Raw genomic sequence first — 27,096 nt, 5'->3', positions numbered from 1 at the left:
CTGAGCATTGACATGAGATAAGCATGATACAAACTGAGAATACGGAACATGAAATACTAAATGCAATAGTAACGACCCGAGAGCACCCCCTAGCCGTTACATGCGTATTCGACCTCTCGGAGGTTTTATACAAGCCTTAGCATTCATTCATCGCATATATCATTAAAATCACTAAGAATTTAAAACTTTTATTCAATAAACCATAAGACTTCAAGAGTCAATCAACATTTGAAAACATCAATACGCAAGCAGAACTTCTAAGTCTCTTTAGCCAATCTTAGACAAGAACTTAAAATGTACTTTGAGCCAATATTTGGATCGCATTCTGAAAATCTCCATTCTTAACCTTATGGTCTGGGCTAGAGGAATTGCGTTAGCATTCCTGGCGTTCTAACTCTATGAGGAGGCATGATCTTAAGCGCATAACGACGGATTAGAAAGGAGATCATACCAACGCACGATAAGAATAACAAAGAGAGTGAAGTTTTCCTAAATCACCTCGTAGCCTCCCTCTAATTAGATGTGGTGCACTTCACACCCATGAAAAGTGACTCTACTTAGTGCGGCTTTTCAGACATCCAAGTACACTTAAACCTAATGTTCTGATACCAAGTTTCTCACGACCCAAGCTACCCCTGAGACGTGGACACGGGACCTAGGACCACAAGTGATCCCAAGCTAACCCTGCTGGCATGATCATGAGCATACTAAAGATAATAAACTGGTGCGGAAGCTAAATCATAAATAAAATTGAAGAGATGGGGAATACCCATATACTATACTGAGATATATGAAAACTGATGAGTTTAATACAAAGAAATATCAAACTCAAAATACTAAGCTGAATCTAACTATGTCTGAAATAAGCCTCTAAACTGACTAGAAATGTTGGGACATGCCCCAACTAGGTCTAGCAAAAACTGAAACTAAAGACTAAAAGTGATAAAGATAAACATGTCACTAGTCCTCGAAGAATGAGGACTCACCACTGATGCTGCTAAACTGGAGATCGGGAACCGATCTAAGCGTGATCTGGATGCTGAGAACCTGAACCTACATCACGAGAAGATGTAGCGCACGTATGCGTCAGTACTTGAAAGGTACTGAGCATGCAGGATAGAGTAAAGTAGAAATAACATATAACTGAACAAAGCAATGGAGCAATTAAATAATCTGAGCATGATATAGATACTGAAAATACTGAATACTGAGCTAACTGATGCAATGACAAAATTTATAACATGCTGAGAATGAATACTAACTGTACTGAAATATGGTCAATGCAATAGAGTCAGACTGAACTGTGGGAGATACTAATAACCGACATAAAACCACATGAGCTAAATGTGGAGTCCGATGTATACGCCCCATCGAGAGGACCTAATATACCCGGCCAAAGGTATAGAGGCATGACTGGCGTGATCACTAAACTGATGTTGCCCACAGAAAGGACTTACACCTACGTGGCTCGTAGTTCTGGGACTATATGGGTACGCTGAAACCCTAGTCCAACTCGGTATTATGCTACTCCCAATAGATTAAGTGGTTAACACATTATGACTGAGTTTCTGTAAATACTAGATAGCTCGAAACTGAACATGCAAACTGAGAATGCAACAATTAATCTTATAATGATGCATTTATAAAATGAGGAATGTAAAACTGAATACTGAAATATCTTACCTAGCATGTGTAATTCAAGAACTCAAGAAATACATAGCTAGGGTTCTGAAATTCATGAGATAAACTGAGCAATAACATGATAATCTGATTTGGAACTTTTAAATAACTAATTCATGATGATATGCTGTAATTCTAGAAACCCTAGGTCTGTTCATAATCATGGAATCAAGAATCTGACTTAATTCTAGGAACCTAATAGGCGAAAGGAACCCACTAGTGAAATCCCACATACCTGGTGACGAATTCCACGGAGAAATATTTTGATTTCGGGACTGGAACTGATGGAACCTTGCTCCGTTCTTGAACTAGGGTTCTTGACTTCTCTTCTCCTTTTAGCGTTCTAATTTTCTAAGTTTTGATTAAATGGTTTGACTAAGGTAAGTTCTAGTTATGTTTCTAGGCTTAAACTGACTAAAACCTCATGATTTAGGTTTTAAACGACGTATCTTAGGGGTTAAACGAAATACGAAAAGACCAAAAGACCCCTGACTTAATTGCTGTCGGAGTGATCATCGGATTGGATTGACGGGCCGTCATTCAATCGACGGTCTGTCGATTGGATCCGTACGTCGAGTCTGCCCGACAAGGCTTCACTAAAACGAACATAACATTTTACTAGGATGTCGGAATTTAGCAAACTCGGTGGCGTTGGAAAGATAATTAAATTATCTATCATAGACACCTAATTTATTTTGTGGTAAGATTTATGACCATCTGAAGTTGCCCCATCAATATTTTTCAACTAACTGGCTGCTGACCCTCATCTACGGTCAGACCTACGGACAGTGGATCGAATGACGGTCCGTGCTGGTCGACCGTAGTTTGTGTTAGAGGCTGGGTAAGGGAAGTCTCGATCCATGGACACAGACCACGGACTGTGGTCTGATCTACGGACCGTGGGTCTGTCCGTGAGTCGGGACTTAGCCAATTTTCTGAGCGTGTTTGGGGAGGGGTTGCAGTGGTGAACCACGAACCACCAGCACGGTCCATGGTCTAACCTACGGTCCGTGGATGGTGACTGTAAGTTGCACCTGCAACTTCTCAAAATCTATATTTTTGTCTGTTTCGAATACAGAGTGTTACAGTTTTGGTGGATTTAATTTGTGAAATAGTTTTAAGTTTATTTTGATTGATATTTTTAATTATATATAAATCATCATATAATATTATATATATAAAAAATTGTATTTATCTTTGTGCAATATAGATTGAAAAATTTAATATGTATATCGTAATTTAATTATAATAGATATTTAAAATAATTTCTCTTTATAAATAATAGTAATATTAAAAGTGCATTGACACTTTTCCTCTTTTCATGATTTGATTTTCAAAAGTACCATTTAAAAAAGATTACTCAAACACATTTGGATTATCAAATACACTTTCTAAATTAATTAACCAATCACAAATTGGTTTTTTAGAAAGCAGTGTTCTGAAAAGTTATATTTTAAAAATGCTTCTAAAAAGAAGTTGATTTTAGCAACAATGCCAAATATGCTCTTAGTACTTTACAGTTATGTTTTTCATGTATATAGTATCACCCAACAAATAACCGTTCCAACTTTAAAGCATGTATAAATAGCTCAGGTTCTACAACTTACTTCATTGTAATCAGACTACATAGACTACAATTACAATGATGAACGTTTGCACTAGAAAAAATTCGCAATTTTACAAGTTTCAAAATGATGCCGAAATTCACTTGCGCTCCTCGGTTCCCAACTCAAACCATGATAACATGTCCATAATCATATTGTTTATTTATGCACGGTCTCATGAAATAATATGAAGAATTATGATATAAACTGAGGGCTTGAGTTATCACAACAAAATGTATAGTATCTTGTATATAATTGCTATTAGAAATACATCCATAGAGGATATTGACATATACAATATGTTCACAAAAAATAATATTATTTATTCCACATGCTAGCTAGAACTAGCCAATTACTCGTCACACAAACGCATACATATTTTATTCAACATTATTTATTCTACATGCTAGCTAGATCTAGCCAATTTTTCATCACACAACCACACATATATTGTATTCGAGATTATTTATAATACACGCTACCTAGCTAGAAGTAGTAAATTATTCATCACACACACACACATATATATTAATTCTTGAGAAGGTGACCCTCTATATCCTTTATTAGGTCAAGGATAAAACTTAAGTGAATGAGGGGCTCTGGGGTATCTTCACTTTTTTTTTCGTATTCATATGTCCAAGTAGTCCATTGATGATCACAAGATGTTGCAACATTAAAGTAATTATACAACTCTAATAAATCTCCTTCAATCAGTTTCCATGTAATTGATTTGTTCTCAGGATCTGCGGCTTCAACTAAGTATTTCATGTACATTTGTTGTCCACCTATAATCATTAAACAAATACAAGAGGTGTTATAAAAAATTAAAGTTTTCAGTTTCTCATGAAAGATTTAAACATTTTCAAAATATTGTCTTTGTATAAAAAAAAAATTCCGAATTAAATTTTCATGGAAAACTATCTTATACTTATGAATTTTGTATTTTCTATCTTATGAACTTTGAATTGTCTAGATTTCTTGAGTGGAGTTTTCTTTCAAAATCTTAAAGAAAGAATAAGCTAAAGTTATGGAGAATTACCAAAAGCATATTCTATTAAATATTAATAAAAATTTTTACTGTTATACATATTTTAATTTACTAAAATTCATTATGAGTAAAGATTATTAAGTAATGTCATGTTGAAGCCAAAAAAATAAATGCAAAAGTTAAAATAATTTAAATAAAAAATTTCGTCCACCCACAATCGAAAGATGTCGTAGTCCTTTTCAAAAACATCATTTTATGAAAAGTTAACTTTCATATTAGTTAATATTAAATAGTTCTAAATATCAATAATTGATGCAACTAAATCATAAGACTAATAGAAAGAGAGATTATAGAAAATATATATTACCTTCATTATATTTCCAGCTAACAATTGAACCAGCCTTTATAATTTCACCTTCATGAATCTCAAAATGGTTGATATTTCTAGGACTTATATTGGGTACATGGTGATTATTGGTATGAAAAATATCAAAAAGCAAATGTCCTCCACATTTCACCTCCATTGAAGCTATCAACTTACCTTTCATGCCCATATTTTTTACTTCTCAAGAATGGGAATAAGTTATTACAAGAAAGTGGTGAGAAAGTATTTAGGACCTTGTAGTCTTTATATAGATTTTAATTAAATGTTGATGGCTATCTAGTAGAAAATATTATCCACCCCATATTTACGAGTTACTAACATTTTGCAGCTACAATGTATTATCATTCTAGTGATACACACCTTAACCTATTTTTAAAATGATTCTGCTACCTAAACTTCTGTTTTACGACATAACATTCCAAAAGAACCTATGAGGAATCATACATATTCACCTTCTTTTTAAATCATAATGAAAATTTATATGCTAAACACAAAAACTTTGATTGATGAGTATTTCTCTGATAATTTTTTTTACTTTTAATTAATTATACTAAATAAATCTAAACAAACATTTATCAATATCTTAAGGGCCTGTTTGGAAAACCACCCTGATAATTGGATTTGGTGTAATTGGGTATAACTACACTATCTGTCCTGTTTGATTTGACATGTAATTACTTGATCAGCAGGTAATTGATGTAATTAGCTGGGGGTAATTACACTCTCCAATTCAGAGGAAGAGGTTGTGAATTGTTATTTATTACATGGTGTAATTATCAGCTGATTACTTTTAATTTCATCTTTTTATTTCTTATTTTATTTTTTGGTTTAAATTTTTTATTTCTATTATTTGTAGTACTTTTTTATTTTTATTATTCTAAAAATTTCTAAAACTTTATTTTTTATTTTATATTATTATATTTCATTTTCTTCTCATTCTATACCTTACTTCACGTGATTCTATGCAATTTTTTCATATTTTATATTTCTTTATGTCATTCGTATTTTCTCATTATCATAATTTTATTAGTACTACAATTTTTAAATTAAAATAGAATTTATTTTTACGTAACATTACAGACTTACGTTTTTTGAAAAATAAATCATATTTATGTATGCTATGTTGAAATTTGCGATAAGAGTCTTATTTTAAATTTTTATTTTGAATTTATAACTTATTTTATATTTTCAGTTTCATTTATTTTAGTAATATTGAATTCACATTGCAAGTCATTTTTTAATTAGATTTGATAGATTATGTTTTTGTCAAACATTTAAATAATTTATGAAATTTTATTTATATATTAATTTTTTTTTTATCAAACATGCATTTCATGAGATTCAATTGAAATATATTAATTTGGAAAAAATATAAATCAATTATTTTTTCATAGTATTAGTTAAAAACATATGTTTATTAATTAATATATTTTCAAAGAGTAATATATATCTTAAATATTTAATTTAATATCGTTTATAAAGTTTCTTATTTGTCTAGTATAAATTTTAAATAATTAATTTTAATTTTAAAATTTTAATATAATTTAATGATTGTAATTGTGCATCCAAACAGAACATGTATAATTACATTGTTGCATCCAAACATGATATGTGTAATTACAGTGCAATTACACTGATGCAAACCAACAGATCAGTGTAATTACTTGATTGCGTAATTACTAGGCTGATAATTACTACTCTAGTAATTACACCAATTCAAATTATCAGGTGGCTTTCCAAATAGACCCTAAAGATTTTTTGTCCATATGCTCTTCCTGTTCTTGTATGTTCATTATCTATTCATTGGATTCAATCTAATACACTCTTATCTCCCCTTCTATAATCGATAAACACGTGTTATCAAACCAATGCTTATAATCCGTCACTCTATATATGTATTCTGCTTCAACGAACTAAGGTTTACAAAAAAATAGAGGAAAGGGAATAAATGATTTATGGAGAGAAAATGTCCAAAACAATCCTTAAATTGAAAATAGTTCATAGTATTTCACATGGTGCATTAATTGTGCTTCGTAATTGCAGAGTAGTGTTGGCTTTCCCTTGAATATTTGTTTCTCTTAAAACTTTGAAATAAGGAATACAAGACACATTTATGTCACGACCCAAAGTACAACATCATGCAAGCATCTTCTTTATTATTAACTAGATAGGATAATCGTTATCATTCACCCAAGAATATGCAAAAAAAATAAAATTAACAGTACTTTAATGAATAATTGATGTCATTATGAGTTATAATCATAACAAAACAACTCCAAAGTCCTAGTCTAGACATGTATAATCACTTCAAAATAGAGAGAGACAAAAAAGAGATACAACTTCCGACGGAAAGAGAGATGCAAAAGTTGTAAATGACTACTCACTACTAAAAAACTGCTAAAAACTATACACAGAAAAGCGACGGATGACGTCACTACAAAAAGCGACGCCATTTACCACATTATTCGTTGCTTTTTAATAAATATAAATATTTTTAAAATTATTTTACAAAGAGCAATGGACGGCACTCTCTTAGTCCATCACTTTTTTTCGTAGATTTTTGCGCCAAATATATATATATAATTATTAATTAATTATTAATATAGTTAGAGATGGTGTTCGTCGCTTTTTAATAAAAATAATTATGTATAAATTAATGAATAACCACATCGTCCTTCATTTTTAATTAATTTTAATTTTTTAAAAGAAGCGACGGATGACATCTTAATGTCCGTCGCTTCTTGGTCAAAATATATAGTCAAATATTTTTAAAAAGCGGCGGACAGTGTCTCTTAGTTTGTCGCTTTTTGGTCAAAATGTTGGTCAACTATTTAAAAGAAAGCGACGGACAAAGAGACGTTGTCCATCGCTTTCTAAAAATATTTGAAAGAAAGATGCAAATTTCCCCCCATTTTTCCTTCTCTTCCTTCTCTCTTTCTTCTGTCTAAAATCGCCGGAGATGCCGCCCTAGCTGTCACCTCGTTTCGTTACCGCCGCCGTCGATGCTCTCGTCGTCGCTGTTGTCGCCGCCATCTCCCTCTCCATTGTCTCTTTCTCCTTTAATATAAGGTTTGCATTTCATTAAATTAGTTTTAAATATTTTCAATTTGAGTTATATTTGATTTAGTTAGTTAGTTTATTGAATTTGTATTTTATTGAATGATTGATTGTGGTTGTTAGTGAATGAATTAGGGTTTTTTTAAATTTTAGTACTAGTTTGAATTTTAAATTATTTAATTTGATTGTGAAACGGGATTTTTTATGTTATATTGATTGTTAGTTAGTAATTGTTAATATTAAGTTAGAAGTTAGTAATTGATGAGGTGTTTTGAGTATAGGATGAATGTTTGAATGTCATGAATATATATTGATCGATGAGGTATTTTTTTGGAATTAGAACTTGAATAGATATAACTAATTGTTAGATTAGAAGTTTATATATAACTAATTTTATAGATTAGATTTGAACTTGAATTAATTAGAACTTGGACTTGAACTAGGAACTTGAGTATAACTAATTCTTGGATTAGAAGTTTCTATATAACTAAGTTAAGAAATTAGATATAACTTGAATTTAGAACTTGAACTTATTAAAACATGAATATATATAACTAATTCTTGGATTTGAAGTTTATATATAACTAAGTTTAGAACTTTGATATGAACTTGAACTTAAAATTTTAATATATAACCAATTCTTGGATTAGAATTTATATATAACTAAGTTTAGAAATTAGATATGAACTTGAATTTAGAACTTGAACTAATTGAACTTCGAACTTGAATATAACTAATTATTGGATTTGAAGTTTATATATGACTAATAACTTTTATATGAACTTGAATTTAGAACTTGAACTTGAACTTTAATATAACTATTTCTTGATGACCTTAATTAATTAGAACTTAATAATTGAACATAATTAGAATTTGAACTTAATTAATTAGAACTTTGAACTTAATTTGAACTTGAAGTATTTAAAATCTTATTGACCTTAATATATTTGTGGATGTATAATATGCATTATGAAATTGGTGGTGGTTTGAAAGTTGAGTTTATTGGCAGTGTTAGGGGTTTTATTGAACATACAATGACACTTGATATTTTCAAGAATAATGAATTGGTTAGGTTTCCTTGTAGTGCATGTAGGCGCTTAAAATTTTTTGGACTCGATACAGTCATGGTTTATTTGTACCGTAATGAATTTAAGCCTAGATATTTTGTATGGGTTGATGATGGAGAAAAGGATGGATTGAATGATATGTTTTATAATTCGATGTCTGTGGATGATTATAATATGCCTGCACCACATGGACAAATTAGGGTTGAACATGATGATAGGGTTCATGAAATGATCAATGTTGTTTTCAGGGTTCAAAGTGGAAAGGAAACCGAACAATATTTTGATGAAGCTTCTAATGAATAACCAAGACACTTCTATGATCAATTAGAAGAGTCTAGTCGTGCACTATGTGAAGGGAGTCTGCATTCTGTCTTGTCAATTATAGTTAGATTAATGAATATTAAATCAGATTGGAATGGTCCTAATGCGGCTATGAACTCAAGGGTTGATCTTTTGGGTAAACTAGTTAATCCAGAGTTTAATGTACCTAAGAAATTTTATCAGGCAAAGCGTTTGGTTTCCAAGTTAGGATTGACGTATGATAGAATTAAATGTTGTGTTAATGGCTGCATGTTGTTTTACAAGACTGATAGTCAAATAAGAAAATTGCAAGTTTTGTGGAAATGCTCGTTATAAGAGGACTCCTGCTGGAAAGATAGTCCTAGGTAAGGTGATGCATTATCTACCTCTTATTCCTAGTTAAAGAGGTTGTATGCACCAATGAGGTCTACCCCACATATGAGATGACATCATGAATACAAAAGGCCGTCGGGTGTCTTGTCTCATCCACTACGACATAATCTTGATGTGATGCACATTGAAAAAAATTATTTTTACAATTTGGTTAACACATTAATGGATGTTAAGGGAAAGAAAAAATACAATCCAATAGCTAGAATGGACACAAATGAATATTTAGGAGAAGAGAGTTATGGCTGCAAGAATTACAAAATGGTAAAATAGTTAAGCTGAAAACCAGTTTTACATTAACATTGGATGAGAAAGGTGAAATTTGTGAGTGGGTTAAAAATTTGAGGATGTCAGAGGGCTATGCTTCGAATTTAGGAAAGCAAGAAGATATAAATGAAGGAAAATTGAGAAGTATGAAAACTCATAATTGTCCTATATTCATGGAAACATTAATATCTATCACTTTTAGCCATCTACCCAAAATGATATGGAAACCAATCATAGAGATAAGTTTTTTCTTTAAGGATTTGTGTTCTAGAAAGTTATTTGAGAGTAGTTTAGACAGGATGGATGAGAAAGCTGAGGCTACTGATCAGTGTCTGAATTAGATGTTGCCTCATGTTTTTGATGAATTGCTCCAGTATTGGAACACATAAGTTCAAGGTGATGTTCGAACAAGCCAAAAAGGCTAGAGGCAGTCTTAAGATTGGCTCATTGCACACAGGAGGTGCAAAGAGCGTAGGAATAATTACAAGAGAGATGGTAAGTGTCACGATCCGAGTCTATACCCTGGACATGGCCGGCACTCGAGAACCATTGCTGGACCCCAAGTGAACCCTCATCCTAGATGACTACAAGTGGAAGACTAACTCAAGCATACAAAGCTTAAAATTGAAACAAATTCAAAAAACTCAAATACTCAACTTTAAAATATTCCGAACAATACTCAATAGATAAACTTAGAGTTTGTAAAAAGAACTCAAAGAAGGTACATACTAAAACTACTCAACTTTGTCTATCGATGAAGCCTCTACTATTACAGAAAGATATCGGGAGAAGACCCACGACATCTCAAAACTACTAACAGTAAGGTAAAGGTGAAATCCTTCAAAATATAAGAAGGCTCTCCAAAGCTAACTGGAGCTGCAAGTTGTATCAATGAAGCTTCTGTTGATGACCCTGAATACCTTTATCTGCATCATAAAAGATCGAGGCCAAATGGCGTCAGTACATTGAATGTACGAGCATCTAAGGGGAATTCTAAAGCATAAACATAAGCTTGAACTGATGGAAAAGAAACATACTTACCTCTTCTCAACTCACTCAAGTCAATGAAACATAGTTCCCCTAAACTCAGAGAAATAGGGCTCAACTCGGAAATAAGATACTCAACTTAGTAATGAGATACTCAACTCAGTGAAACATAGTTCAACTCAACTCAGAGGAATAGGGTGAAACTCAGAAATAAGATACTCAACTCAGTAATGAGATACTCAACTCAGAGAAATATAGTTCAACTCAACACTAACGTACTCAATTTTGACTCAAGATACTCAACAACCATAAAAGATGCAATGTGTGGAAAGCTTTTAAGACAATAGACAATAACTTAGTTGTATGCAAAAATACAATAATAAATCAATTGTATGAAAATACAATCCTAACTTGTTTGTATATAAAAATACAAAGTAACTCTATGGGAGATTCTCTAACCGCCAACAATCAATATGAGCTATGTAATGATACAACATCTAGCCCACACTACCAGAACTATCCTATACTTTGCTAGGGTATGAAACCTACTCGCTAAGTGGATCCACTAGTCTATGCTAAAAAGCAATAAGGAATCATCTAAAAAGTATGACCCTTTCTACCCACGTTGGCTACATAGTTTATGGGGGCTGTGACTAGTTAGAACTCTCCCCCATATCAGCTCTCAATACTACTCCCAAAATATAACTTAGCTCATTATGTTTTAAGGAAAACATTTCTTCTTCCTCAACATTGAGATTATTACTCAAAATATTTCTCTTAAAGAGATAGTACTGAAAACTGCTCATGAACTCTTTGGAAATCAGTATTTCCTCTTGGGAATACTGAGTTCCCATATATAATTTTAAATAAAATGAACTCAACTCTACTCTTCCTCAACTTAGTACTCAAGTCTTTGAAACAAGTTTTAAAACAATTTGTAAAAAGACTTCTTAAAATAGCGTTCATGCCGAAATATGGACATGAATGACTCAATTCAAGGTTTTCAATAACCATGCATAAAACTCAATACTTGGAACTCAAAAACACTAGAACTCAAGGAGCATATGATACTACTCATCTCGCGAATGCTCGGCTCAGAGGGTTCATGCAGAATTATGGGCATGAACTGGTCAACTCAAGGACTCAATGATACTTCTCATCTTAAGACTGCTCAACTCATAGGGTTCATGCAGAATTATGGGCATGAACTATTCAACTCAAGGACCTTCATGTGTAACATGTAGTAGTCCCATGACTAAGAATATAATATCAAAAGGATTGGGGGGTTAATACTCAAGACTTAGAACTTGAAGATATTTCTCCTCTCAAAGATACTCAAATTATGGAGTTCATGCGGAGTTTATGGGCATGAACAACTCGACTCAAGGATCTCAATGATAATGTAAATTCATGAATATATCTCATCATTCCCATACTCTCTTACTTGGGTCTTGAAACAATTTATAAGTAAATGTAGAAGACTCCTCGAAAAGACTCCAAGGGACTTTCTCAAAATAACTCGGATGAACTATCAAGACTTAACTATTAACTCTACCTTGAATTTGAATTATGAATTATGAATTCAAGGTTATGATTCATGTTATGAATTATTTCCTAATGTTTAGAAGCAGTTTAGAGTTTTTATAATTAATAAGAATTGAAGGAACCCTTTTAAAGAACTCAGACGGGCAAAACAATGGAGAAAGGGTGGGGGCAGGCAACCATGGCACAGTGAGTGGCATAGGGTGCCATCCCTCAACCCACAAAAAAGTGTTTTTTGTGCACTGCAGCGGCGGCGCGCCAGCCCCAGCCCAGAAAACCCCGACGACTTTTCCTTCTTGTTTATGACCCTAACTCGCCTAGAATCTACTGGTTTCTTCCTCACTCACTTAGATTCGAATACCTAACCTAAGTACACCAAAACAGCCCGCAAATCACTAACTTTCATCTTAAGAATTCATCAAAACCCCAACAATCAAGATTACAAATGGAATTTGAAGAAAACTCATCAAGAATTGAATTGCTCAATATTTATGGATAGATTCACAAAAGAAACTCATGATTTGGCGTGTCAGTGAACCCAACACTATGGAAGCTTACATACCTCTTAGGATAAAATCCTTGGCGAAAACCCCTCGAAGATCGCAAGAATCTTGATCACCTTGAATCTTCCCTCCTTTCTCCTCTCTTCTCTTATTTTCTCTTCTTGAACTCTCTTCTAAAACCTTAAGCATATTTGCATTTATGAAAACTGACCCAAATCAGATATGTCCCCAAAATATTACTAAAATTCATTTTAAGCTCATTTGGTAAGGAAAAGACCAAAATACCCTTCATATTTTCGAGTAACATTCCTTAATTGGACAGCCTGACTTCAAACGGGAATATCTCCATCATATGAGCTTGAAAATTAGCAAACTTAACGGAATTGGAAAGAGGATTCCAAGACCTTTCATTTGATATCTTATGGGTCTCCTAACTCATCCTATGCTAAAAGTTATGGTTGTTTGAAGTTGACCCAAACTTAAGAGAACTTAGGAATGACTTGAATGAACTCTCTTTAGTTCTTTTTGGAACTCATGGGGATACATCTAGTGACCTGATCACTAAAGAAAATTTAAATTCCTTGGTAAAATCTTATTTTCAACGAAGAATGGTTTGAGTCTTAGCTCAAAAACTTCGAGGGTGTTATATTATTTCTCTTTTGGGATCATTCGTCCTCGAAAGACGACTAGACTGGGAATGGAACGGGGTTACTCTCACTATCTCTTCTGACTCATTAACTTGCCTACTAACACAGGCTGTACCCGTGAAAAGATTCCTCTCATACTCTTTTGAGCTCATTTCTATCATTTTCTCAACACTTGCCTTGATTTCTCCTCTTATCATCTCCCCCTTAGGTCTAAATATGATACTTGAAAGCTAAGGGCCTATTCCATTATCTCTAAAACATGGTCAATGCAAGCTAAAATCATTTAGAACCTTTGAAGACATATGGGATACTTCTTTAAGTAACCTTAGTTAATTATTAATGTGTGAAGTAGCCTTAACTGACAGAGTGACCATGTGAGCTATAACATGATCCCCTAGTGCTTCCCACACCGAAAATGGTTGTCCTAATTGCTAAGGTAAGGACCATGAACTTCTAGCTTAAGTGGATCTACTAGCTAATGTCTATCTAGACAATCATCCTATGGGGACACATATGTAAGAGATAAGGAGATTGGTTCTAGAAACCCGGCCTTTACTAACATGAGAGCTTCTATCTCAATATCCTCTCGGTGCTAAGCATAAATCCCATGGAATAGTCATTTCTTGCTTGTTCTTATTATCCATGGAAATGCACGTCATCTTTCCAATCCAAGCTAAGTCATAATTCATGGAAAGGTATCATTCAATAACAAATCCAAGCTATGTTTCATTAGGATAACTCTTAATCTTTGATTCAATTAGGTGAGAAGACCTTTCAACCTTAGAATTCTTATTATGTCAGAAAAACCATTCACAATAATGTTTTTATTTCTATATGAGAAATTCTTTCAACAACACAACAACATCATCATTGATATTTTACACTCAAAGAAACCTTAAAAAATTTGCATAGATTTCATAAGACGATGCATAATTCCATAATTTATCTTCCAAGGTTCAAATCCCACTTTGAATCATCAACATTTAGAAAACACGAGTTAGATATGGATTTCATTATAAATTCATGTAACTCTATCAATACATGCTTAATTCCATAAAACTATTCCTTCATAATCAAAATCCCACATCACATGATCACAACTTAAAAACATGGGTTCACAGGGGAATCATCATAAAATCCTAGTATTTCATCAATTCATGCATAAGAGATCATAATTCAATAATTTAAATAAAAAATAAAGAGAACTAATGAAAATTGAAGAAAACCCTAACTCAATTGGGAATTCAATAATTTAAATCAAAAATCAAGAGAACCAATGGCAATTGAAGAAAACCCTTACTCAATATGAGAATTGGGGAACTCCAAGAATGGAAGGAATCCATGGATGAAAACTATCATACTTTGAAGCAAATTGCTAATCTTCAATGGAATAATTGAGACTTGACTTGAAACCCTAGGTTGAATCTTCTTCTTCAAGCTTCTAGAGAGTGAAATATCCTTGGAAGAGAAAGAACTTGATTTCGTTTGGTGTTTTGGAGAGAATGATTTCTATTGGGAAATTTGGAGGTTAAAATACTTATATAGGGGTCTTAGTGAAGGGTAAAACGACGTAGTATAGTTATAAAATAAATAGAAAAAGACTAACTGCCCCAAGACTTAATTACCGACCCACCATCCACGACCACGACGATGGACTGTGGTCAGGATGACTGACAGTCCTGCACAACCGTCGTTCGTGCTCAGAACTCTCTTTTTGGGCCAGTGCACCATGGGCCCCTAACTAGGGACTGTGGTCTATTCAACAGTCTGTTGGTTAGGTCGTGGTCCTGAGCCTCTAAAGAAGTTTGAGGGTGACCAGTCCACGGACCACACCACGGTCCGTGGTCCTAGCCATGAGTCATAGTTGGCCTCTGTGGCTGGCACCTGCAACCTCCCAAAAGTTTGCCTCATTACGCTTTTTTGAATCTGGCGTGTTACACCTCACAACATAAATACAAGTACGTATGAACACCAATAGACTTATCACTTTTTTTTTATCTCACTTCCTCATTTGAATTTACAAACTAATGGGTATTAAATTTGACCAATAGTCATGACCTATAGTGGACCATCTTCGTCCTTTTACTAAATCAATATTGTACATGACCCTCTGAATATATATGTAATACCCTATAATTTAAGTTAAGAGCAACTAATTCATTAGTTATTTTTTTAAAAGAAAAAAAAGAGAAAGATTGGGCAAAAAGCCCTAGGCAACCACAACTGCTGCATTTTTAGTGAAGAAAAAAAAAAGAAACAAACGTTACTTGCTGCATTTCTGTTTCCAGCGAAGCACCATGAAAGAGAAGAAATAATAGAAGGGTGAGGGAGAAGAAGGAGAGAGACTTATTCGAAGGTTTCGCTTCCAGGTTCGAGGTAAATCCTTGTTGCTTTTCTTCTCCTACAGCCTCTCAAAGATTATTAGTTAGGTCATTCAATGTAGGTGTTAAAATCTAATTACTAAAGGCTAATAATTGGGAAGCAAGGGTTGTACATACAGATAAATCATACATATTTTCTATCTATTTTATGAGTATCAAGATACAAGATTGATCAATGGATTTGGGCATGAGAATCCCAATAGATAGAAGTATATTTTATACTACTCCTACTGCCAGATATGCTCCCAGAAGCATTAGTTGGAATTACATTGTCATGTTGAGCTTGAGTTGTTGTTAACTGTAGTAATAGCCAAGAAAATTGTTTGAGCAACCACAAGATATGAATACATAGAGCTTTCAACTTGTTGCTGCTAAAATTGAAGGAATATATCGTTACGGAATAAGATACTTTGACACATTGAGAAGCAAACCTTAAACTTAAGGGTTGGGTATTTTAAATAGTTATTGAATTAGCTTAAACATAGAATCTAACTGGAAATTGATATGAATCTGATTACAGATTGACCAAAGGGATTCATACGGATTACTCGAGTGGCGAGCTTGGTATTTTCAGCAAAAGTACTGTGAGTAATAATCTTACCACAATTTGTATTTCACAAATTTCATGATTTCTACATGCTTTATAAAGTAAATGTGTTACCGACTGTTTTGAACTTGCATGTAGGACAAGTCTTTTACTGGATATGATATTGAAAAGATTATTTGAGATGATCTCATTCTTACAAGATATGATTACTGTTATTGAAAAGGTTTTACACTTATTTGAGAAATAGTATTTTGACAGGTGATTGTTAAACATTGAAATGATATGATTTGATAAGATTGAAATGCTCTATTCGATTTTGAAATGCTTCTAGTGATTACAAGAAAAATATAAATGGGAGCAGACCTTGATGAATCCCGTAGCTAACAGCGGGATCGTTAGACCTGGTGCACCTTGTAGTTACTAATTACTGATAAAGCCCTTGCTAGTGGGAAGGTAGAATTAGTTTACTATTACTGATATCCCTCGAGTAGGGATCTACTCATATGAATATTTAACTCATTTATGAGGAGTTCACTATTATTGGTTACTTCTTAAAGAGAAGGCCACAATGATTACATGATTCATCATTGGAAACCTCCCAGCTATAAGATTTGATATGGAAATATTTTTCTGAGTTTATTATTAAGTATTTACATTGATTTTGCTTATGTGAGGCACATAAGATTGAATATTGTTATTGTTTCTGAAAGAGCATTATTTCATCATTATGATTATTTATTTTCTGACTTGTCCCTCATTAAAATGGTTGTGGTTAAGTATTATTACTCACTGAGGCAACGTCTCACTCCTCGGTAACTGTTTTTACAAAGAACTCATGTGGTATTTAAGAGGATTTCATTAACTAGTGTGTGATTTGGTAGCATTTGGTGAGCCCCGCATTGCTTCGCGTGGCAAGAGAGCTATTGATTTGCTAAGTTTATTTAGTTTCTTTTAAAAACTCTTTGAGTCTCTCAATTTTTCATTCCTTTGATTCGAGTTAAGATTAGTTCTTTGAATTGTAGTCAAGTGGCTAGTTTGGAAATGTTTTCATAATTTGGAGTTGAATTGGTTTTATTGCGTGACAATTAGATCATAGATGGATATTATATTGTGATTAATAGTTGCTATTAGTTGTGTTGTGAATTTCTGAGACATGAAAATTCAGGATAGGCCTAAAAACAAAGGAAACTCTGCCCGCTTTTCTGTAGAATTTTGGTAAGGCTTGCTTTGGAATTGTCCCCCTTTGCACGGTCATGTTCCTAACTTGGTTATTCTTGTGACTTATGGAGCACACATTAGTAGTAGAATCTCAATTATGGTTATGTTGCTGGCCATTTCTATAATCGTGATTCTACGAGGACGTGATAGGATGTGTCTTGTCTTTCTTTCTTACTTCGTCTTGTTTTTGTGACTGATAGGGTCAACTAGATGAATCTAATATTTTTATCTTTCTATCACTTGTCTTGGATTTAGACATCCACTAACAAGAGTAGTCAAAGGTTCGGAGGCATAAAATGACACATTTGTCAACATTTGTCTCTTCCATTTAAGGGGAACTTACTAAAGTAGTTGAAATGGCCGAGAAAGAGGTCGTTATGCCACTTTGAGGGATTTTGTGCACATATGCGAAATGTAATATACCTCTTTCTGGAAAGAGCACTATTCTGCCACTTTAGCAACATGAGAGTGCTACTGTTAAGACACTTTCTTTTCCAAATGAGCTAGGGATATTAATGGACATGTCAGCAGCATACCCAGTGAGGTCTTGCAAGTGGTGTTTTAAGAACATAATGAATTTAGTCGTACAACAAAATAGGGTACAAGGCCATCTTCAGGCAGCAACAAAGATTTAGATTTATTTGGAAAATGAAATATTCTGGAGAGTTTCTAGAGATGAAATCTCCCAGGTTCATAGGTTCTAACAGCTCAACGATACTTAAATTTTTGGTATAGAGTCATGGGTGAGTTACTTAAGTCCTTACGAGCTCTAGCATGTTCCAACAAGAGTACTACAACTCTTGCAACGTTCAGATGGTGAGCATGACAAAATCTATGATATAATATTGTACTGCTCAAAATCCCCATAGGAGAACACCAACGACTTGAGGCGATTTACTAATTTATTTATGGATGATTTCTTGTTGACAGTTGAAAATGTGTAACTTGTTAAGGATTTTATAAAATTTGTTCCAAATAATGTATTGAACTGATATATGACTGTGGATTTTTCAATTATCTAGATATGATCCCTACTTACTACTTAATGAGGTATTTATGATTTAGAGGTTCGTTGGAAGGTTGGTTAGTCCCTTGAACAAACCTACATATGAAGTTGTTAACCTATTTTGAGATAATTGACTTTATTAAAAAGATTGGAAACATGTAACGTGATGTGTGGGCATTCAAGTATTCATTCAAGAAGACAAAAACCAACAAATCCTTTTATGGGAATTGTAATAAAGAGTTGGAAATTGTGAATTCTCATGACATTGATAAATACTTTTCGGCATGTATACAATGCTGGTCAAGATAGAATTGAGGGAAATGATTACATAGCTAACCAGATTATATTTATATGGTTTAATTGATATGTCATTGTAAGTGAATGATTTATTTTCCTCTTAGAATACTCTCAAATGTCATGAGAAGATAGTTTAGTCGAGAATCAATGAATCTATTATTTTCAAAAGGAGGAAAGAGGAAGAGAATGGGAGTTACAAGAATAGGAAATGCTTTATCTTTTATTGTTGTGACTTAGTGACTAGTGAAGAATGATATGCTTCCTATCAATGATAGAAGAAATGGTATGCTCTCATCGATGATAAGAAATGATGTATTTTCATGGACTTTTCCACGATTACTGCTTATATGATAAACAGATTGTTGATAATGATTTGACACTTGACACCTAGCCTATATTGATACCTTCATATCATATGGCATCAATAGAGTTGAAAGAGCTAAGAAATAGTTGTCCTATTGAAAAGGGCTTTATAGAACCCAATGGTACGCAAATGTCGTCGTTGAAAAAAAAAAGGTAGAAATTTGAGAGTATGTATATTTATATTGACTACTAATGGTTGAGCGATGTAATAATAGGCAATACATATCATTGCCTCATATAATTGACCTATTTAATATTACATGGAACCGCATAATTCTCAAGTATTGATTTTGGTTTGGAACGATTTGTATCAATGCTTATGGATTATATTCGAGTGTATAATCATAACTAGAATGAACATAAGGATTACCTCAGTACTTTGGCTCAAATACTACCAAACTATCAACTTTAGGCCATGTTCTTCATGTATGAATTTTAACTGGAGTTAGTGACTTTTATTGAGAATATTATATATTGATGATTGTATTGTTGGGGATCCTAAGAAGACAAGAGAAGTTTTAAAGAAAAAGAAATCCCAGTGTATGTGGATGGAGAAATTTGTGTAGAGCTTACAGAAGCTCAAGACCTATTGACTACTATACTAGTTTTAGTGCTACTTTAGGGTATTCATGGTGCTTAGTAATGCTTTGAGGGTGAAATTAGGATATGTTCTCATATAAAATAGTCATGTAATAGCGTATGTTTTGAGAAGCTAAATTAGTAAGAACAGAACTATCCTACTCATAATTTAAAGATAGCCTCAATGATATTTGTCGTAGAGATTTACATGCTCTATTTATACAATGAAACCAATAGGATGTATACAAACTATGAGAGCTTGGTATTTATATTCCAACAAATATATTTGATATTTCAATTTACACCATTAGAAGAAACTACTCAATGATCGTAAAATTTACTATTCGATGTCTTTGAAAAATGGAAGTGTTAAGGCACATGCTTTGAGAAGCAAATTTATGGGTTATTTTCCATACAACTCTTGCGGATGGAATTTTGACCTAACGCAAGGATGAGAAATTGGGTGGATATTAAAATAAAATTCTGTTGATTTTGTACTAAGAGGCCGATTATGATAACTGATAGATGGCTTGAGAGGTTATTCTTCAGGAAGCTATAACTCTTAATACATTGTAGATCCTGGATTTACTAAGACACCTGAACATTGATGGGAACTTATAAAGAAGGATATTTCTAGCTTCATTTCTAGTGGCTGACTTGTGAACATGTTAAGGATTAGTACAAACAACCTTTATGACTACTACTACAATTGAGATTCAATACTGGAAATCGAAAAGAGATACTATTGATTCTGGACAGAGCTACCACGAATCCTTAGAGGGTATGACACTATGTGGGTATTTGTAGAGCATCTTACAAAGCCATCACACTTAGTACCGTTCAAAAGTAGAGAAAATGAAGAAATATCTGCATAAAAATACTTGAACAAAATTGTTCGACTCCACGAGCCTAGTGTCCATCTTAGCAAACAGAACATCGTTGTTTAATTTACGCTTTTGAGAAGCTTTTCAAGGAACATTGGGTACACAAATAAATCTTAGTATTACACTTCATCCGTAGACAATCGGGCATTTCGAACGCAATGTATAAATCTTGGAGGTCTATGTTATGAGCTTGTTTTCAAAATTTAAAAATGTTATTGGGACCTTTACTTACCTTTGGCGGAATTGTCCTACAATAATTGCTTCCAGTTAACCTCTCAGAAGACTCTATATGAAGCCGTATATATAATGTGATGTTGTTCTCCTACCAAATAGTTCGAAGTTAATGAGGATAATGAATTATTATTTGGGATCAAGCTTGGTAATGTATAGGGTTCAACTAATCAGACTGAAGTCACTCATAGTTCAAAAGGATGAAAATTGTATACCCACAAAAGGATTTTAAGAGTAAATAGTTGGGGACCAAATTTTCCTTCGAATCCTCCATAAAAGGCATGAAGTAATTCAACGGAAAAAGAAGAAGCTAGATTGAGCTCGAGATATGTAAGGCCAAATAAGATTTCTCAACCGGGTTAGTGTTGTATTAGTTGGAACTTCCTTTGAGATGTATCTTACTCGTCCAATGTTCTATGTCTGCGATGAAAATGTATCTTAGACTCCTCTCATATGAGAATTTAACATATGAAGATGAACCTGTAACTATTGTTGACAAACAAGTAAGAAAGTTAAGGTCAAGAGAAATTATGTCTGTGAAAGTCTTATGGAGAAACCTTTCACGACTCGATTTCTTGAGTCATGATGGCACCTACAATAGCCCACCAGTAGGTAAGCCAACCCGTAACCCAGAACAACAAGTAATGGGTCTGAGGGTAGAAACTAAACAAGAGTAGGCAAAATTTAAGATAAGAATATAAACAGGCGGAAGCAAACCAAAACATATATACAAATAAAGCTCCCTCCCAGAACTTGGAAGTCACTAGTACAGAGCTACTAACAAAACGAGTACAAGTCCCAAAAGTGGACCACAGAAAAATGTACTGTCTCTAAAGGTATAAGACAAGTCTATATATAAAGATGGAGACTGAAATAGTACAAAACGTCCTGTGCTCACCCCATCTTCGGAACAGACTGCTCCAAGAAAGATGTCAACACTGGCCACTGGTGCTCTGACCTGCATCATGAAAACAGATGCAGAACATAGCATGATTACCAAAACAACAGGTACCGAGTAGGCATTAGAGGCCGATTGAACTTGAAAAGTAAAGGCAATATGAAAAGAAGAAATATCACAAACAAAGGTCAAGAGAAGAAGTCTAAGTAAACAATTGAATGCACACGAGTGTAGAAAGAACTAACTAAAGTAATATATAAGCTAACTACACCTAACTGACCCCATAAGCCAGAAGGTACACTCATGCACAAGTTAAATAAAAACCCGAGTGGACCCCATAAGCCCGACGAGTACACATAATAACTATAACCAAAGAGAACCGCATATGAGAACCCAAGACCGGAGAACATCGAACCAGAACCTCAACCCCAATTAGTAGAATCTAACAGTCGTTTAGACACTAAAATCGCAGGAAACGGAGACAGACCAATTTCTGGGATAAAACAGAAAAGTGGGACCCATGCTGGAAATTCGGATCTAACTCCAAAAATAGGTTCTTAACAGCTCCCCGAACTTGTGATCCATAATAGGACACAATTTGGGGCTCGGAAACAACACAATATCAACATACAACCAAAACCCAAACTTTCTGAAGAACTACAAATGGGACAACAACTGAAATTAGTAGATTTTCCAGAAACGGAAGGTCTACAATGAATTAAGACAGTATCACAATGTTCTCCTAGAAAAACTACTCAAAATAGACACTGGAACCATCAAATTTGGACTTAGAATGAGGGAGAAATCAAGTCCCAAAATATCCCACAATTTGAGTTCACAAAGTAGCCATGGCAGTAGGTGAAAATGAGAATTTACCTCAAATAAAGGTCCCAAAGCAGATTCCAAGCTCACTAACGTAGTTTGCTAAAAAAACGTCACAACCTAGCCTCTTGAATCGCCCAGATTGGAGCTCTATAGCTCAAGATATCACACTTTTAAAATGAGGGATAAAAGCTGATTGGGGCTTTTAAAAGGCGAACCTGGTCGCTAAAAAGCCCAAAAATTTGGTCGTAAAAAGGGCTGCACCAGATTTAAACTTTTGCTATTTTTTAAAGTCTCCGACGGGGTGCTCGATATTCGTTTGAATCCCGTGCGCGCAAACAGACTAAGCTACCCCACTAATTCGACATTTCAAACTCAATGGCATAGTCAGAATTTCCATCAGAGGTCATCTCGATGAAAAGTGGGTCCCACTCCCAAATGCCATTTTAAACCAAAATCCATCGAGGGGCTCAAAATGAGTTCGGAGACATTGGGATTCTAACGAAAGGTCATTCTAGACCAAACAAGAAATTCCGGGGATGACCGTGCTGACGAAATTTTCCTCTGAGCGCGTTTTCCAAGAATGTTGACCAAAGTCAACCTTAGGCAAATATTCAAAAGCTAAAATGCCTAATGGTCCAAACTCGCACTGAAGGCCTCGATACTCATGCCAACCATGCCACTAGCCTAATTTAGCCATTTCGAAGCTGATGGAAACGTCCAAATTCCATTCTGAGGTCGTTTACATGACGTTTTGACTAAAGTCAACTATTCAAACTTCAAGGTCTCTTAAACACAAAAAGCTGCACCAAATCCAAACGAACGACCAGGCAACTGAACAGTCGGTGTCAGTAAGTCATAAATTACTTGGGGTCGCTATAGGAATGCTCTAAACGGCGAAAAGAAGGCGGGTACATAGAAATGACCTGGAGAGTCATTACAGACCATTGAAGAAGCTACTTGGGAGTTGAAAAATGATATGCGAGTCAAGTATCCTCACTTGTTTCGGCCTACAGGTACACATTTGTTTAAATTCAGGGATCAAATATCTTAAGGTAAGGAGAATGTAATACCCTATTATAACATCCCGAAAATCTAACAACCTAAGCTAGGGCCTAATATGTAGTCTAGAGTCCTAAAATGGGTAAACATAAAGGTAAGAGTCATAAAATGACCTCCCTAGGTTAGCACTAGTGTCTAAGTCCCTAAACGACAAGACATGGTCCCCACAAGGACCCTTCCCCCTAAGGGTCCTTGATGAGAGCCAAAGGGCTGCCTAAAAAGCTGTCAAAAATAGCTTAGTTCACGAGAGGGGCACCCACCTCACGTGGGTAGACTCACGCCCCATAGGTGGGAGTCATATGTCGAGACTTAGTCTCCCCAAACTCCACCCAAACCTTCAAGTTCCAGTCCCATTCCATGAGCGTGCAGTACGGTCTGTGGACCAACTCACACCCCGTGGAAGAGACTCGTGAGTAAAGACTGGACCAAGGCCAAGATGGAAAGCCCTAGCCCCAAATCAAGAGTGACCAGTATGATCCGTGGTTCCATCCACGCCCCGTGGATGGGGCCCTGGGAAGCTGCCTAATTCAGCCAAGGGTCCTATAAATGAGGTAAGTTGTATTTTAATTAATAAAATATAGGGAGGGTTTAAACTAGTTATTTAGACATATATAAGTATATTTCAACTATTAAACTGAACTTAACACCTCACAACTCACAAACTCAAACTCAACCAACTTCCCTCAAAAAATATTCTCTCTCTAAACTCCATTGAAGTACAAATAAGAAGGTCAATATTAGGGTTCAAGCTCCAAGATTTTCACCCCAATTTTCATGTGGAAATCCCCCTAAGGTATCTATGCTCTTCATTCTTGGGTAGCTATGCCCCAACAAGTTCCTTCAAAGTGTGTTTTTAAGACTTCCAAAATCTAGGGTTTTATTCTAATCATGGGTCTTCTTCCAAATTGATTTCAATTGTTCAATTATGATCTATTATGATTAATTATGATGGGTTGTGGTTAGATTATTTTATTATTGATGGTTTTTGATAAAAATCTCTCTTGGACCCATGGATTCCCTTTCTTCCTTAATTGTGAACTAAGATGTGACTTGATTGGGCATGGAAGTTGATAATTAATTATGTTTATATTTGTTAGGGTGTTGAATCATGAAATATCTCTATCTAATGTTTTAATTCTAGATGTTAGGGTTGATGTTTGTTCATGGCCTTGAAGGGCAATTGGCTAGGGTTTGTATAGGTTGATGTTGATTCTATATGAGTTTGTGATTTACTTGGATGGTAATGATCCTATATCTATTGTTGAGGTATCGATGTAAGATCTTTCTTCCCTATACCCTACATACTTGATTATGTATGAAGTATGTATGTATGGTTATAATGAGCTTGTTGGGTTGATTGAAAGGATATTGTCATGATCACAATATGACTACAATGTGAAAAGTTTACTCACATGCTAATGTTTCTAAAGTGAAAGGAGGTTTCTCACTTATGGAAACTATGATCTATTATGATGATATGTTGGCATGAGTGCCTAGTGTGATCTCTTTTGAATATAAACTTAAGTAAAGACTTGGTATCACTTTTAAAGGTAATTATGCATAGCACCGAGTGGATGTGAAAATTAGATGGGGGCTTTTACGTTTTGGCAAGTTTGGCTTCCCAATGTATGTTGTCTCATGGGATGGTAACCTTTTACGCTAGTAGTCCGGGTTTCTAGTAGCAATCCCCATATCCCATAATTATGTGCCCACATAGGGCTTAGCTAGTGAATCCACCTACAAGCTAAAAATGTACGTTCTACCTTAGGCAAGTAGGACACGTCTTTTTGGTGTGGGGGTAGAACACCGGATTCCATATAGCTCACATGGTCTATGTCGGTTAATGCAATTCTTCCCTAATGGTATGAATATGAACTATGGTAAGAACGTGGACTTTAATTTTGACTTCTTAAGGGGTACTACTTAGTGTGAGTGGGGGTACTGGACTTCACTTATGCATTGCACAAGCAGACTCTAAAAGGGGTTATGGTGAGGTTCTCTTATGATTATGATGACTTATGAATTATATATGAAAGGTATGTATGAATGTAATGTTGACTTCATTTGTTATAGGTTATGAACATGAATGTCTCCTCTTTTAGGTATGTTGGTTATGACTGTGGTAACGTATGCTATGTATGTTGTTGGTGGACTAAATGTGATACTTAGCATTTGGTAGGGTTATGGGATCATACATTCGCATTGCACTAGTAGGACCTTGGGTTGCTTATATGTTGGTTTGACTAGTGTTTCTTCATAAATGTGCATAATGGCTTTTAAACTTGATAAATGCACGATTTCAACTAAATGTCCCTTTTATGCATGCTTTAAGGATTTAATGCATGGCTTCCATACTTAGTGCAATTCATTGTGCTAACCCATATTTTCTACTTTACTATGAGTGTAGGTTCCGGTCGTTGAGACTACTACTTCTTTAAGTGAAGCTTGGTTCAACTATTCCCTAGGCTTGGTGAGTCCTCAAGTTCGAGGACAAGATGTTATTTATTCTAGTTTCTACTTTACCTTCTATGTTCTAGACTATATTGCATTTCCTATTTTTAGAGACTTTATTGATGTAAAGGGCTTTGTCCCTATTTGTACTCTTATGTTAGATGCGGGATGAGACAAGTCTAGTTTCCTATTTTCGTTTATGAAAAGAAGTTGATTTCTATTGTAAAAGTTTTTAATTTTTTCGCATTATTCTATCTCTTTATTTTATGATGAGGCTAAGGGCTTGTACGAGACCCCGTCGGGGTCAAGTACGCCATGTTACTTCTAGGGGGTAGCCCGGGTCTTGACAAACTTGGTATGAGAGCATAAGGCTTTGGGATAATTTTAGGTTGATGTCTCATGAACCACGTCCAGTAGAGTCTTGTTCATAAGTGTGAAGCGTGCCACACTTATGAATGAGAGGCTATAATATGCTTAGGAACTTTTCACTTCTCTTATTACTGTTTAGTCGTGCCTTAAGAGTCTTAGTTCTATAAAGTCCTTTTCCTAAACCCTTTTCTTGTGCATATAGGAGCATGAATACAAGAAGAGCGGCCATAAGAAAAGTGGAAGAGGATATTGCTAATGATCAGGGAGTTCCTCCACAAGGTCCTCAAGGGCCTCAAGCTCCTCAAGATACTAATGATGAGTGGGTTATGGCTAGTGTGGAGATAAGGACGACTCTCTAAACATTGACTCATGCTCTAATAGCTCAAGTCACTAGGGATGCTAGAGTCCAAGTGAACCCTAATGCAAGTACAACCGCTTCTAGGATAACGGATTTCACAAGGATGAATCCCCCTACCTTCTATGGCTCCAAAGTGGATGAAGACCCACAAAGGTTCATTGAGGAGGTGTTCAAGGGGATAGATGCTATGGGAGTGTCTCCAAGAAAGAAGGC

General features: G+C 34.6%; 1 protein-coding gene across 1 annotated transcript; it reads right to left on the bottom strand.

Annotated features, from left to right (window-relative positions):
- Positions 1-3,812: 3,812 nt before the first annotated feature.
- Positions 3,813-4,826, bottom strand: LOC125842797 (kirola-like). Its single transcript, XM_049522105.1, has 2 exons — positions 4,640-4,826; positions 3,813-4,069 (listed from the first exon to the last, which is right to left on the bottom strand). Exons 1-2 carry the CDS (start codon positions 4,824-4,826, stop codon positions 3,813-3,815), a joined length of 444 nt encoding a protein of 147 aa, XP_049378062.1.
- Between the last annotated feature and the right edge of the window lie 22,270 nt (positions 4,827-27,096).

This window comes from Solanum stenotomum, chromosome 10, assembly GCF_019186545.1.
Source record: "Solanum stenotomum isolate F172 chromosome 10, ASM1918654v1, whole genome shotgun sequence".
In the NCBI taxonomy this organism is placed as follows: domain Eukaryota; kingdom Viridiplantae; phylum Streptophyta; class Magnoliopsida; order Solanales; family Solanaceae; genus Solanum; species Solanum stenotomum.
The sequence above is the reverse complement of the archived record's forward strand: the minus strand, read 5'-3'. Positions and strand labels throughout refer to the sequence as shown.